This window comes from Echinops telfairi, unplaced genomic scaffold, assembly GCF_000313985.2.
Source record: "Echinops telfairi isolate 266 unplaced genomic scaffold, ASM31398v2 ScPeMD7_3;HRSCAF=10, whole genome shotgun sequence".
Lineage (NCBI taxonomy): Eukaryota > Metazoa > Chordata > Mammalia > Afrosoricida > Tenrecidae > Echinops > Echinops telfairi.
The window spans coordinates 32,912,620-32,925,693 of NW_022103899.1; the positions used below are offsets into that span (position 1 = coordinate 32,912,620).

Here is a 13,074-nt window from a genome sequence, read left to right on the forward strand (position 1 = left end):
TAGTGGGAAAAATCATTCAGTGAGGAGGTAATCAGTGCAAGAGAAGTTGACAAGCGATCTAACACATTTACATATCAGTGATGAGTATGGGGACGTCAAAGAAACCACTCAGGAGGAGGTGACTGATAGTTCAATGATCTTGAAAGATGAATAGGATTTGTCAGCTGGAAGGGCACTGAGCAGTCTTGTGGGGAGAAGGAACAGTGGAAATCAAGTGTGAAGAACTTGGGCATGTCCAGCACAGCACAGTGAGCGTTAGTTATTCAGGAGTGCAAATGGTGTGAGGAGATTCAGGAAAGAGAAAACACCAGGGAGTGAGCAGAAGAGATGGCTGGATCTCTTTCGATGGGGATTATCTGACCCTAGGGAGGTAGGATTGCTAAGTTATCTTGCACATTTGCAGCCATTCGATGGAGTCCCTGGGTGGGACAGATGATTGACATGCTCAGCTTCTAATAGAATGGTTAGAATGTTCTCACAGAAGCACCTTGGAGAAAGATCTGAGTGTGAGCTGCTTCAGAAAAAAATCAATGATTGAAAAGCCTACAGTGGTTCTACTCAGACTGTCATGCCATCACCACGAGTCAAAATTGAATCAACATTAAAAAAAAGCAACAGCAACACCAAAACTCCCTTTTTTTCAATGTTCATACTCACCTTACTGTACAGCAATGGGTAGAGAGGAGAAAGGCTGTGGGGGAAAGATTACATGCTAGCATTGCAAAGATCAGGCTGTTGTTTTGTTGTGTTTTCTAATACCAAAGGTGTTCTAACCTGGCAGATTCCATTCTTGAGTATGAGAGACTTACCTGCTGTAGGTCAGTTAGTAGGTTCCTCAACACCCTTCGAGTCATGCATGCCCCAGACTCACCGGGCCCTCTGGCATTGTCTGCATAGAGCTGAAAAAGAGCTGCGCACATGAAGGCGGGAAGGGATCTTTAAGTTGATGACAGGCAATAAACCTTTAAAAGGATTGTCTTTTGCATTGTAAATAGTTTCTTTCGAGGTATAAAGGGAACGGTATATCCTGGATTATTTTATTATTATTATTATTTTGAAGCTCTCCCACACTAGATAAATAGATCACGAATGCAAATGCATTCATCTTTCACCTCCTGATAAGTTGGCACATCGAAGACGAAGGCCAGGGTGTTGGGCTAGCCCTGGCCTTCAAAGGAGTGCTTTTGATTGGCGTCTGCATGAACCCAACCCAAAAGCCTCCCAAGCACAGCCAAGTCGTGAAAATGAGGTGGACAGCATGAACGGTCTAGCCATTATACACTTTCCCTCGTTAGACTCGTAGTCATCCTGAGCACATGCTGAAAAACAGCTATCACAGGGGGGACATCGGAGGAGTGAAGAGATGATGTGGTAGGACTTTAGAGACCCCTCTACTTAGACACACACACACACCCCAGGCTCCCACGGGTGTTACCTCTGTATTTTGTGAGAGGACTGTCCCCGGAGAGGGCAATCAGGGCAGCAGCAGCCGGCGCAAGCTTGAGAACACCGGTCCCCAGGCTGCACAGCAACAAAGACAGAAGAGACCAGGATGGGGAGGGCTGGTTGCCCTTGGTGGCACCGTTTACAAGAAAAATATAACCTTTCATGGACATTTCTTACATGTTACAAGTTATCGCTTCTCATAACCATTTTTTGCCTAACTGAGAATTTGCCAGACTCAAGCCTGGAATTCCACCGGGTGCCTGTCGCTGTGTTGCACGCACTAGGGTACCGGGCATGTGGCTGTGATGCTGGCAGCGATGCCACGCTTATTCCAAACGCCAGCTTCACCAAAATAAATAGTCCATGGACAGAAGAGAGGAAAAGAAAGTCCACATTGCTTTCCTAGAGTTTTGGAACTCACTTTGCCAAGTCAGTCCCGATTCATGGAGACCCAAGAGTTGAAGGGTCCCACAGAGTATTCTGGGCTTAATTTCTATGGAAACAGATCACCAGGTTATTTCTCCAAATATTAGACAACGTCAAATGGGTGGACAGGTTTCAGTGGAGCGTTCAGACCCAGATGAGGAAGAAAGGCCTGGAGGTCTACTTCTGAAACCTAGGCAGGAGGAAACCTTCTGGAGGTCTGCCTCTTTGGGCATGTTGTCAGGAGAGGTCAAGTACAGGAGGAGGACATCACAGTTGGTGAAGGAGAGGGCCAGTAGGGCAAGGAGGCCTCATTGGATTGGAAGTGCCATGGATTGGCACAATGGCTGTGCTGGCACACTGACTCGGGGAACATGGTGGTGATACTAAGGATGGTGTAGAACCAGACAAGGTTTCTGTGGGAGACGGGTCTTCATGCATCAGAGTGGATTCCATGGCAAGTATACACACACACACACACACACACACCATTAAAATACTTCACCATTCATTTATCCATTCACACATTTGTTTAGAGGTAGCAGTTCTCAACCTGTGGGTCACGACCTCTGGGGTGGTGGTGTCGAATGACCCTTTCACAGGGGTCACCCAATTCACAACAGTAGCAAAATTGCAGTTATGAAGTAGCAACGAAAATAATTGTATGATTGGGGGTCACCACCATATGAGGAACTGTATGAAAGGGTCGCAGCATGAGGAAGGTTGAGAAACCCTGGTTTAGAGCTATTTACTGCGAAGCACAGTGCCAGGCACTAGGGATCCCTGGGCAAACCCTGTCTTCTTGCAGCAGGCAGTATCACTTCCTGAGAGCTCAGTGGCCTGGAAACGAAACTACAGAGAAAAGGACCAAAGGACAAGCAAAGAAGCAAACATTCCTGCAAGTAAAACAAACCAACCCACCAATTCACTGGCTACTCAAAGCCTCATCACCTTCACACATGGCTTCCATAGTGCCCAGCCCCATAGCCTGTAAAAACATTTATGCAAGGCAGAGGACTGTTACCGGCAGGTGCTGAGAGCAGAAATAAGTGGCAGCTGAAAGCTAATGCTTAAGGAGGCTAAAGATCATTAAACATGACTTGTGTCTATGTCTGTATTTTATTTGAGCAATAAAAAATTAATAATGAACTAGAAAAGAAAACCACACTAGGGATTTTGCCAACTAGTTAAACTGTACTTGCCTCTGGAAGCTAGATTCTTTCTTTTTGCTTAATTTTTCCCCCACTCATTCTCATTTGCATTCAGTCTGAATTTTCACACGTCTGTTCTGTAGGTGAGCCCTTCTAGGCTGGGACCACAGAGTGGGCCAGGGGAATAGTAAACCGCACACACACACACTCACCCTCACACCCACAGACGCACACAACCATTAGTTTCCAAGCATATAGATTCAATCCTTTCACATGGCTCAAATGCATTTCAAGGTCAGCATCATGCACAGGACATTCATGTTTACTATGGCAGAAACATAAAATAAAAATTGGCAATGGATAACAAACAACTGAGGAAAAAAAAACATTAAAAAGCCACCTGAGACTCAAAGCAAAGTGTAATTGTCCTTAGGGTAAGGTGACCAGATTTTAACATTGGTAAAGTGGGACACCATTGATAAACTCATATCCTGGTAAAATAGCCATATGGCAGCCTAAAACCGTATACCCTAGCTTGTCATGCATGCTTTCAAAAAATCGGGACTTTTTAAAAATGCCACGTGATGCTGGAAAAATTGTTAAAAATTGGGACTGTCCCGCCAAAAGCGGGGCATCTGGTCACCTTACCTTAGGGACAGATGTCTAATCGCCCTAGCCAGAGGCGGGGACAGTTTGTAGGAGAGAAGAAGCAATGAGGAATTTATTGTCCTCCCCTCAGTCCTTGGAGCCTACGTCTTAGGGAAGCGGATGGACGTAGCTGTATTCCTGTCGCTCCTCCAGGCACAGTGTATTTGTGGAAAATAAACCAACAGATGTGAAGTTTCCTTTTCTCCCAAACTCCAAGCCAGCATTTCCCTGCTGGCAGCCACCAAGTCCACCGTACTCATGGTGACCCAGGCATGTCAGAATAGAACTATGCTCCCAAGAGTTTTCCGTGGCTGACTTTTTGGAAACAGGTCATCAGGCCTTTCTTTTGTGGCATCTCTCAATCAACTGGAACCTTCCACCTTTATGGTTAGCAGCCAAAGGTCTTAAGCCTTTGTACCACCCAGAGACTCCAAGCAAATGCCGAGTGATGGCAAGTCAATTCCGACTGATCAGAACCGCATGGGACAAGAGTAGAACAATCTATTGCACAGGCGGTTCTAGGTTTAATCTTTATGCTTCTGGGAGCAGATTATCAGGCTATGTATCCCAACAGTAGGCACGGTCAGATGGTCCATGACCAGGAGTGAATGAATACTGCCCGTGAGTTCACCAGCACCGGCACCCACTCCCTCACCTGTCGTACATCGCTGTGAGGAGGCTCAGGGTGAGTTCCGAAGCTCGAGGAAGCACCTGCCCTGGTGTTTCTACCCTGACTCTCTGAAACAGTCCCTGGAGGGCCTGGAAGAGCTGCTGCACCGAGAGGGAGCCTGTCCTCGCTTCCCGGAGGTATTGGTGTAGTAGGAGATGCTGGATTAAGTAGCTGTCAATCAGGTCCACTGTGGGAATCATGCCGAGAATTGAACCTTATTTTCTGATTGGAACCAAAGGCTTCAATTAAAGCAAGTATCATCCACTGTTTGAGGAAGACTGTCTTTTTCGTCGGACAGTGTAACATATGACAAAATAATAATAACTTATGAATTATGAAGGGTTCATGAGGGAGGGGGAGGAGAGGGGAGGAATAAGGAGCTGATATTAAGGGCTCAAGTAGAAGGCAAATGTTTTGAGAATGATGATGGCAACAAATGTACATACGTGTTGACACAATGGCTAGATGGATGGATTGTGCTAAGAATTGTCCGAGGCCCCAATAAAATGATTTAAAAATAAAAAAAAGGACTGTCTTTTTATGACAGCGGTGCTCTTTGGAAGAGATTTCTAGCTGCCCATTGTTTAGACACCGATCTTTTGTGTTCTCACTTAGAAATACCTCTTCTGAGCCCTCGATTTGATTTCGGAGAAGTGAGTTAGTTCAGCAGCGTTGGACCATGATGGCCGATCCTCGTCCGGCCTCCAGGCTGGCTGCTTCATGGAATGAAGGAGAAGTGAGGAGCTGGAAGAGTAACCCTCCGAGCAAGTACGAATGCGTCCATGGAAAGTTGGAAGAAACCGGTTTCCCCTCGGCAAGTGGATTGAGAACATTTAGTGCTCATGTAAGTCTATGTCGAGAGAAGCTACTAGCCTCCCATGGAAGGATGCTGTGTGTTGGGATGGAACTTGAAAGCTACCTGGTGGCACCGCCGCTAAGCCCTTGGAGATGAACCAGAAGCTCGGTGGTTCAGACCGACTTGGCAGTTCTGCAGAAGAGGGCAGACAGCACAGACAACAGTTCCACTCTGCCACCCACGGCACTGCGTGTCAAATGGGTGCCACGCCCCCCTGATAACAGCAGCAGCAGCAGCAGCAGCACGGGATCGAAAAGCCAGGGATCTGTATTAAAGGGGCAATTGCTGAAGTATCAGACGCTTCAGGTCCCATCCTGGCCTCAGTCTTATTATCTAAAGCAGGTGCTCCATAAAACCAGAGGTGCTTATTTTAAAAAATAGGATGCTTTGTTTCATCTGTGTTTTTATCACCGTCTCCAAAAAATGTTACTAGGCAATGAAGAATAACACAGAGACGGTTCTCTGGTTTTTCGAGGACAAAGGATGACAGAAAAAATGAGAAAATCCCCATGTTTACCCTCAGAGGAGCAGGGGGTCAGTGGCAGCCAGGCCCGAGAGGTGAGCCGTGGATGCCGCAGCCTATAGAATGACAAAACCCATGGGTCTTTCTACTTTATGACTCAACCTCTCAGATTAACAACAACAACAATCTGGCAAACGTCCTAAAGTTTTTGTTTGTTTGATACTGCTCCTCACAAGAGACTCTCGGGAAGTAAGGGGCGTGTCTGGGACTGGAGCGTGAATGAAAACATGGCGGCAGGCAGTTAGCACTCCACTGCTTAACCTGCTACCCCATCAGGGCTCCTGGTAAGTGGTGGGGGCTGCAAACTCTTTGGTCATTATCAAACTGAAAAACCCATCCCACCCTCCCTGACATGCTATGTAGAATATATATATATATCTTCTGCTGAGATTTCTCTTGTACAGCAACCTAGGTAATGGTGGTGTCTACCCATCTCCCCACAACTCTGATCCAGGACACATAGCAGAGCCTGTTCCTGAGCGCTCATGTCATGTGCGTGGGATATTTTGCTGTTGCTGTTGGGTTTTTAGTCAGATAGCTTCCTCAGTAGTACTTTCCAACTATTTCTGGGTATCTGGGTGTGTTTGAACCACCCGCCTTACAGTTGGTATCTGAGGAATTGGCGTGGAGGCCACATCCAATTTCCGGTGGCCACACAAAGGGAATCTACAAGGCAGAGGTCAGACGTGTCTGTACTCTCTGACCTTCTTTTACCCTCTTCTGACATGAGTGGTTCTTCTCCTTCTGGGCTGGGTTTGAACATCTGTTGCCATGGCCCCACTGATCTGACAGCTTATACTCATGAGTATGGGGGTTTATAAGGGAAGTTAGCTGGTTACCAAAAGTCAGGGTCAGAAAACATTTAAGAATAGAATTTATGCTGGAAACACAGAGAATCCAGGACAGATAACCCCTCAGGACCAACAGTGAGAGTCATGGTACCAGGAGGGGAAGGGGAAGTTGGGAGGAGAAAGTGGGAACTGATCACAATGATCTACATATAACCCTCTCCCTGGGGGATGGACAAGAGAAAAGTGGGTGAAGGGAGACATTGGTCAGTGTAAGACATCCAAAAAAAATTATAAGTTATCAAATATTCATGAGGGAGGGAGGGGAAAAATGAGGAGCTGATACCAAGGGCTCAAGTAGAAAGAAAATACGGCAACAAATGTACAGATGTGCTTGACACAATGGATGGATGGATGGATGGATGGATGGATGGATGGATGGATGGATGGATGGTGGTAAGAGCTGTACAGGCCCCCAATAAAATGATTAAAAAGAAAAGAAAAGAATAGACTCTTCTTTTCCACAGCAGTGCTTCTTCTCAGGCAGCTGCCAAGACTCTCTGGTCCTCAGCCTCGTTCACAAAGTCTCTTGCCTCTACCCACCTGCTGCTCTGCCTCGCTGTCCTATGGCATCAGTGGCAAGGCTTCTCTGCTCTGTCTCAGCGTGGCTTCTTGGCTCATCAGGTGGTCTCTCTGCTGAGGCCCTGCTGCCTCTGCCAATTCAAACAGGGGTCTTGCCTGTGCACCACCGATGGCTACTCTTCCTTGATGCTCCCAAGGTTCTCTCTGCTCCTGCGTCTCAGCTGGTTCTCTTGCATCCCCAGGAATGGTCCTCTGCTCCTCATTTGCATGCTCCCACCCACGGACCGAGTTTCAGAGACTGCAGGTGGAAGAACTACAGTAAGACATTTCCCTTCACAGCAGGAGTCAAGCACTTAACTGCTTGCATCCCTCAGGAACTCCTGGCCATCAATGAGGGAGATTGGGGGAACTGTTTCCTTTAATTGAGATAAATTGTGAGTGACCAAATTCTGCCTTTCCTTGATCCCTAGAATAGGAAATAATGTGACTTTACTTGTCTAGATCAGTGATGTTTAAGGTTTTTTTAAATGCCAAGAATTTTTTCCCCCAAAGGAAGGCTGACACGGAATGACAGTCTGTACAGTCAATAGCGAAATCCAGACTCATTCTGCTAGAGAAGCTGGCCCTTGAGCCTCATTAACGTACCTACTCTCTGCCCACTTCTCATCTTACTAACCTTTTAAGGATGGGCCCCCCACTCATAGACACTTTGTTAGAGAAGAATTTGAAAGCCACTGGTCTATCTGTATAACGTTTCTGGCTGCCGTTGCTGCTGCTAGAGGCTAGAGTCCCTTCTGACTCACAGCGACCCTTTGCTTCAGCACGTTAAGGAGGTGTTGGCGGAGGCTTTGCCCAGTGCACGGGTCCTTGGATGTCTTGACCGCTGCTTCCCTGAGCGCTGACTGCAGAGCCAAGCAAGAGGAGATCCTTGGCCACTTCCGTCTTCTTTCCGCGTGTCACGATGTTGTCCATCGGTCTGGTTGAGAGGACTTCGTATTTCTTTTGGAAGAAGAGTTTTAATCTGTACTGAAAATGATAGTTAGTCCTTGATCTTCTTCTGATGTATTAGGCAGATGGAAAAGGATAAAATACATGTAGCCTTTAGCAGGCATGTCATACATCTGATATGATAAATGCTAGAAACCATTTCCCGTACTATATTCTTTTTTAAACCATTTTATTGGGAGCAAATGCAGATATCGTATCATTCCATAGTTCAATCACATCAAGCAGTATTGTACAATTGGTACAACAATCAGTTTCAAAACCTCTTTCTTCTTGAACTCCCCTTTATCCCTCCCTCCCCTCCCCCATGGAACCCCCAGGAACCTTTATTCTTCTTGCTGTCTCTGTCCCTTCATTAACCCTGGGTTTCATATATAAAAAGCCCAACCCAGAAAAATATGTAACAACAATTCAAGAGGCTACCCCCATGACAAAACACATCAGAGATAAACCCCAATATGAAAAAAGATGCACACAGAGAATGTTGCACACCAGATCAGGTTGAATGTGTATCAGAGAGGGTCAACTGACAAGGTTCTAACCATTCAAGTGGGGTTTATCATTTTGATCTTCCTAGTCATCTCTAATGTACTCTGTTTGGTAACTAGTTTATTCACACCCCTCCATTGTGGATAGAGGGAAATCGCCAGAGGTTTATTTGCTGTGCAGATCTCGCAAATGTATCTTGGGCTTCACTGCCCTCCCTAGCCTTATGCGCACCAGAATCTCACAATTTAGCCTCTGATAACTATTTGCTCCTTCAGCTTCAGATTGTATGATTTACAACCCTTCAGTCACTGATGCTGGTGTGCTTCTTCTTTGTGGACTTAGTTGACATCTCACTTAGATGGCTGTTTGTTTGGAAACAAGTGTTTAAATAAGACCCCAAACATGGTTTTACCTGGTAGCCACACACCATCTAATCTTGACCACACTTTTTTATAGCACCCATATGGTCTGTGTTCCCTTCCTGAGGGTGTCACTTACTAATTTTCATAACATACAGAACCGATAGGAAATCAATAACTTTAGATATGTGGAATGCCTGCTATGTTTTTTTGTTTGTTTGTTTGCTTAACTGTAATAGCTAGAACACAATTATTTCATTTTGGAGAACTTTTACAGGATTGAAGCTTTTGTTACATTGTACCTTATTTTCCATAACTAATAATATAAACCAACACCCTCCCCCCACCCAATACCCAAACAAACAAAAATAACCCTCACTGCTGTTGGGTGGGTTTCAACTCCTATCAGTCAGCCCTAGTGGACTAAGTAGAAATACCCCATAGCGTATCCAAGGATGCCAGTCTTCCTGAAAGTAGACTGCCTCATTTTGCTCCCACGGAGCTGCTGGTGGGTTTGAATCATTGACCTTCAGTTAGCAGCGGAGTGCAACGTAAACAACACTCTACCAAAAACCCAAACCAAACCTTTGCCTTGAGTCAATTCCACCTCCTAGTGGTGCTGAGCTTCTGAGTTTGTAGCTACTTACAGGAACAGACACGAGTCGCCTGTCTCCGTGAAACAATAGCTCACCTCGCTGTTAGCAGGTTACCTGCCAGTGCCATCGAGGTGATTCAAAAAATATTATAAGATAGAAAACTAGCATTCTATCCAAAAAAATTCTATTGCAGAACAGCAGTTCTCAGGGGATTCTCAAATTAGTTTTGAAATGTATGACCCATGAGTTATTCATTTTAATCTACTACTGGGTGTTCCGATGTACATTAACAATACAAATTTCCGTAGAAGTAAACTTAAATTCTCATACTTAAATCTGTCAGTCCAGATTCTGAACCAGTTTATTTTACACCCTAAAGATGAAACCAATGAGTTCCTACGGCTAGTCATCAGAACCATGCTCCCCACAAACCTTTCTGTCACAGTAGGGTTTTGTGCCCAGGCCCAGCCTTCTCTCAGGATGGGGTGACTCAGATGGTGGATTCTCCTTCCCATCACCTGTAAGGAGCAAACGATTCCAAGGGCTTCACATGAGCCTGTACTTACATTGACACAGAGTTTGCACGGATCGTAACTTGAAGGCTGTTCTATAAATGGAATTCTCAATACCATTAAGAGCATCTGTGAAGAAAACACGGAATATTATGAGTAAAGGATGGTCTTGTATATAAATTCCACATCCTAGAAAGGAAATCTGGAGATCACGTTAACAATAAAATGAGACCCCTTACCATGAAGTTCACTTAGACCCCAATGATGCTATAATGACAGAGGAGAACTGCCCCATACAGTTCCCAAGGCTGTCACCTTTATAAGATAAGATCATCGGTCATTTTCTCCAGTCTTACTGAGAGGTATTGAAGATTATATGAATAAATGGATAAATCTACTTTACTCATAGTTAGAAATATTAGTATTTCTGTGTTTTTCAAGTATTTCAAGTCCATTCCATGCCTCAGAAACCCTGTGTTACAGACTCATATTGCTTCATGGGTTTTGTTGTTTGCTTGCTTGTCTTGACTGTAATCTTTATAGCACCTGATTGCCAGTTCCTTCTAATGCGATGCCATGAAGTGGGTTCAAACTGCCAACTTCTAGGTTAGAGGTTGAGCACAAACCATTGGCCTCTGAGGATTGTCTCACCTGAATGTGCGAGTTGGAAGGTAATACGGATGATCCAAGAAGAATGGATGCATTTAAATTATGGTGCTGGTGAAGAGCATGAAAAGTACCATGGACTGACCAAAAAATAAGCAGACCAGTCTTGGAAGAACAGCCAGATGTTCCTGTAAAGTGAGGATGATGAGACTGCGTCTCAGGTTCCCTGGACCTGTCATCAGGAGAGCCTGTTCTTCAGAAAGTACATCATGCTTGGTAAAGGAGGACTGTAGAGAAGAGGAAGACCCTTGACCAGACGGGCTGGCACAATGACTGCCACAATTGGCTCACACAGAACAACAATTGTGAGGATGGCACAGGACTGGGTTGTGTTTCCTTCTGTTGTGCATAGGCTCACTATGTGTGATAGGTAAGATTATTGTGCCAACCTGGCCAATAAACACAGGTGGGGTTAATAAGGTTGCAATTTAACTGAAGGGCAAAGAGATAAATGGCACGGCAAGACTTGCCTTTCTGTCTCTTGTTCTCTGATGATTGGACCAGTGTGTGGCTACCTTCGCTAGTTCTCTGCCTCAACTTGTGAGCTACACTACCTGTGGGACACCCAACCCATGGACTGTGTTGCTATAGTTTGAGGTTCCTTCAAGACCTGCTTCGCCGCACTGCTGGTGTATGCATCACTTGACTGAGGATTGTCGGACCCTGTCATCTGGCTGACTGTTGGTGACCTGCCCTGCTGTTTACTGCCTGTGACTGGATTGCCTGGATTGCTTTATAGAAGACTCAGCTGTCTGCTTCCTTGACTTGCACCCAGCAGCCCTTGTGAGTTGAAGGACTACCAGTGTATTAACTGTCTCATGGAAGTGAGTTGAACTGAGCCATTTGTACTGCTCTGTGGACTAATCGGTTCTTTATTTCTTATGTTGTATCTATCTGTCTATCAATAAAATCATAAGTGTTCTGATTTTGTTTCTCTAGAGAATGCTGTCTAACACACTATAAATTTCAACAGACTCAATAGCACCTAACAACAACAACAATGACAACAACACATATATGGATATTAAGTGCCATGTACTATGCTTAGCCACAGAGGGGTGGCGGTGCTGGGCCGGGACAGACCCCTTCTTGGGGTGGTAAAGCACAACTTGGACTTCTCAATGAAACCTGCTTGAGCACCATGAGTTGGGGACACCTGTCTCAGGTAAATATGGGCCCTGTTTAAAAAATGTCACCAACACAAGACATCTTGTCTGACAACCTTCTGCAGTTTTCCAAAGAGTCACAAATATATATAGAATCTACAATTCACCCTAAAATATTTGTGATTCAATCTTTCGCTATACTTTTAAAAGGTGCCTTGTGTTCCAGCTTGATTCCAAAGTTCAAGTATATGAGAAATTAAGAAATGCCTCTGGAAAAGGAAAACAAAGATAAAATAGGCATAATTATGGAAATCATCTGCCAAAGTTTAATGCTCAGTATCTCGCCTCTCCTCCCTGGAAAGTGGCCAGGTTTTGTGCTCTAGTTCCTCTCAGATGCACCCCACAGATAGAGAATCAGCAAAACAGACCCTGGTGGCTCCCCAGATGCTGCTCATCGTAGAGGGGTAACTCCAGAGCTGCACCACCATCTGGCGCACCAGACCCTTGTCCAATGATGTTTGCAGAGTCATTCGATGAAGTTGTGCAGCGTAACGTGGCAAGCTGTGATACAGTGCATCCAAGGGAGTGCATGAGCCTCCCAGGCAAGTGTCGTGTCCCTGCCAGCAGCCCCATTTCCTCAAGGCTTCCTTTAATTTCATCCTGCTGGCGAGAGATAACTCAAGAAAGGAAGAAACCGCTGTCTGTGTCAGGCTCAAAGCTATAAACACAGAAGCTTTAGATGCTGAAAGAAATAATTGCACCACTGATATATGTTCTTATTTGTGGAAGCAATTGGGTTGAAATGCTCTTACATTTTGTCTTAGTCAAATACAGGCAGGTGTTTTCATGGCAACCAAGACAAATGTCACAAACCCACTTTCAAGTTCATCAGGAATCTTTGGGTGGTGCAAAGAGTTCCACACTCAACTTCACACCCACTTAGAGGGGCCGTGGAAGGAAGACATGCCTGACGACGTGCTTGTGGAAGGCCACAGGTCTGGAGACATTGAGGAGTAATTCTACCATGCACACACGGGATTTCCATGGATCAGGACCAACTTTTTGGCCAGCAGAAGCAACAACATCTGTCCATCATTTAGTTAATGGTCTAGAAATGGAGGCTTTAGGTTAGGGGTCCTCACATTGTGGTCCCAAGTATGCAGCATTTGCATCACCTGGGAACTTGTTAGATTTGCCAGTTACTTGGACCTCCCTCCTGGTTTACCCAACCTCCAGCAGATAAAGCCCAGCAGC

The 13,074-nt window shown here is 45.3% G+C and overlaps 1 protein-coding gene across 1 annotated transcript in view; it reads right to left on the reverse strand.

The window, feature by feature from the left end:
• Window positions 1-13,074, reverse strand: part of DYTN (dystrotelin) — a 54,337-nt gene that overhangs the window by 39,176 nt on the left and 2,087 nt on the right. The window contains exons 2-5 of the mRNA XM_004701565.1: window positions 10,103-10,177; window positions 4,324-4,525; window positions 1,436-1,521; window positions 810-910 (exon numbers count right to left, since the gene is read on the reverse strand). Coding sequence (XP_004701622.1) covers window positions 810-910; window positions 1,436-1,521; window positions 4,324-4,525; window positions 10,103-10,177 — 464 coding nt within the window. The remainder of the gene's footprint in view (window positions 1-809; window positions 911-1,435; window positions 1,522-4,323; window positions 4,526-10,102; window positions 10,178-13,074) is intronic.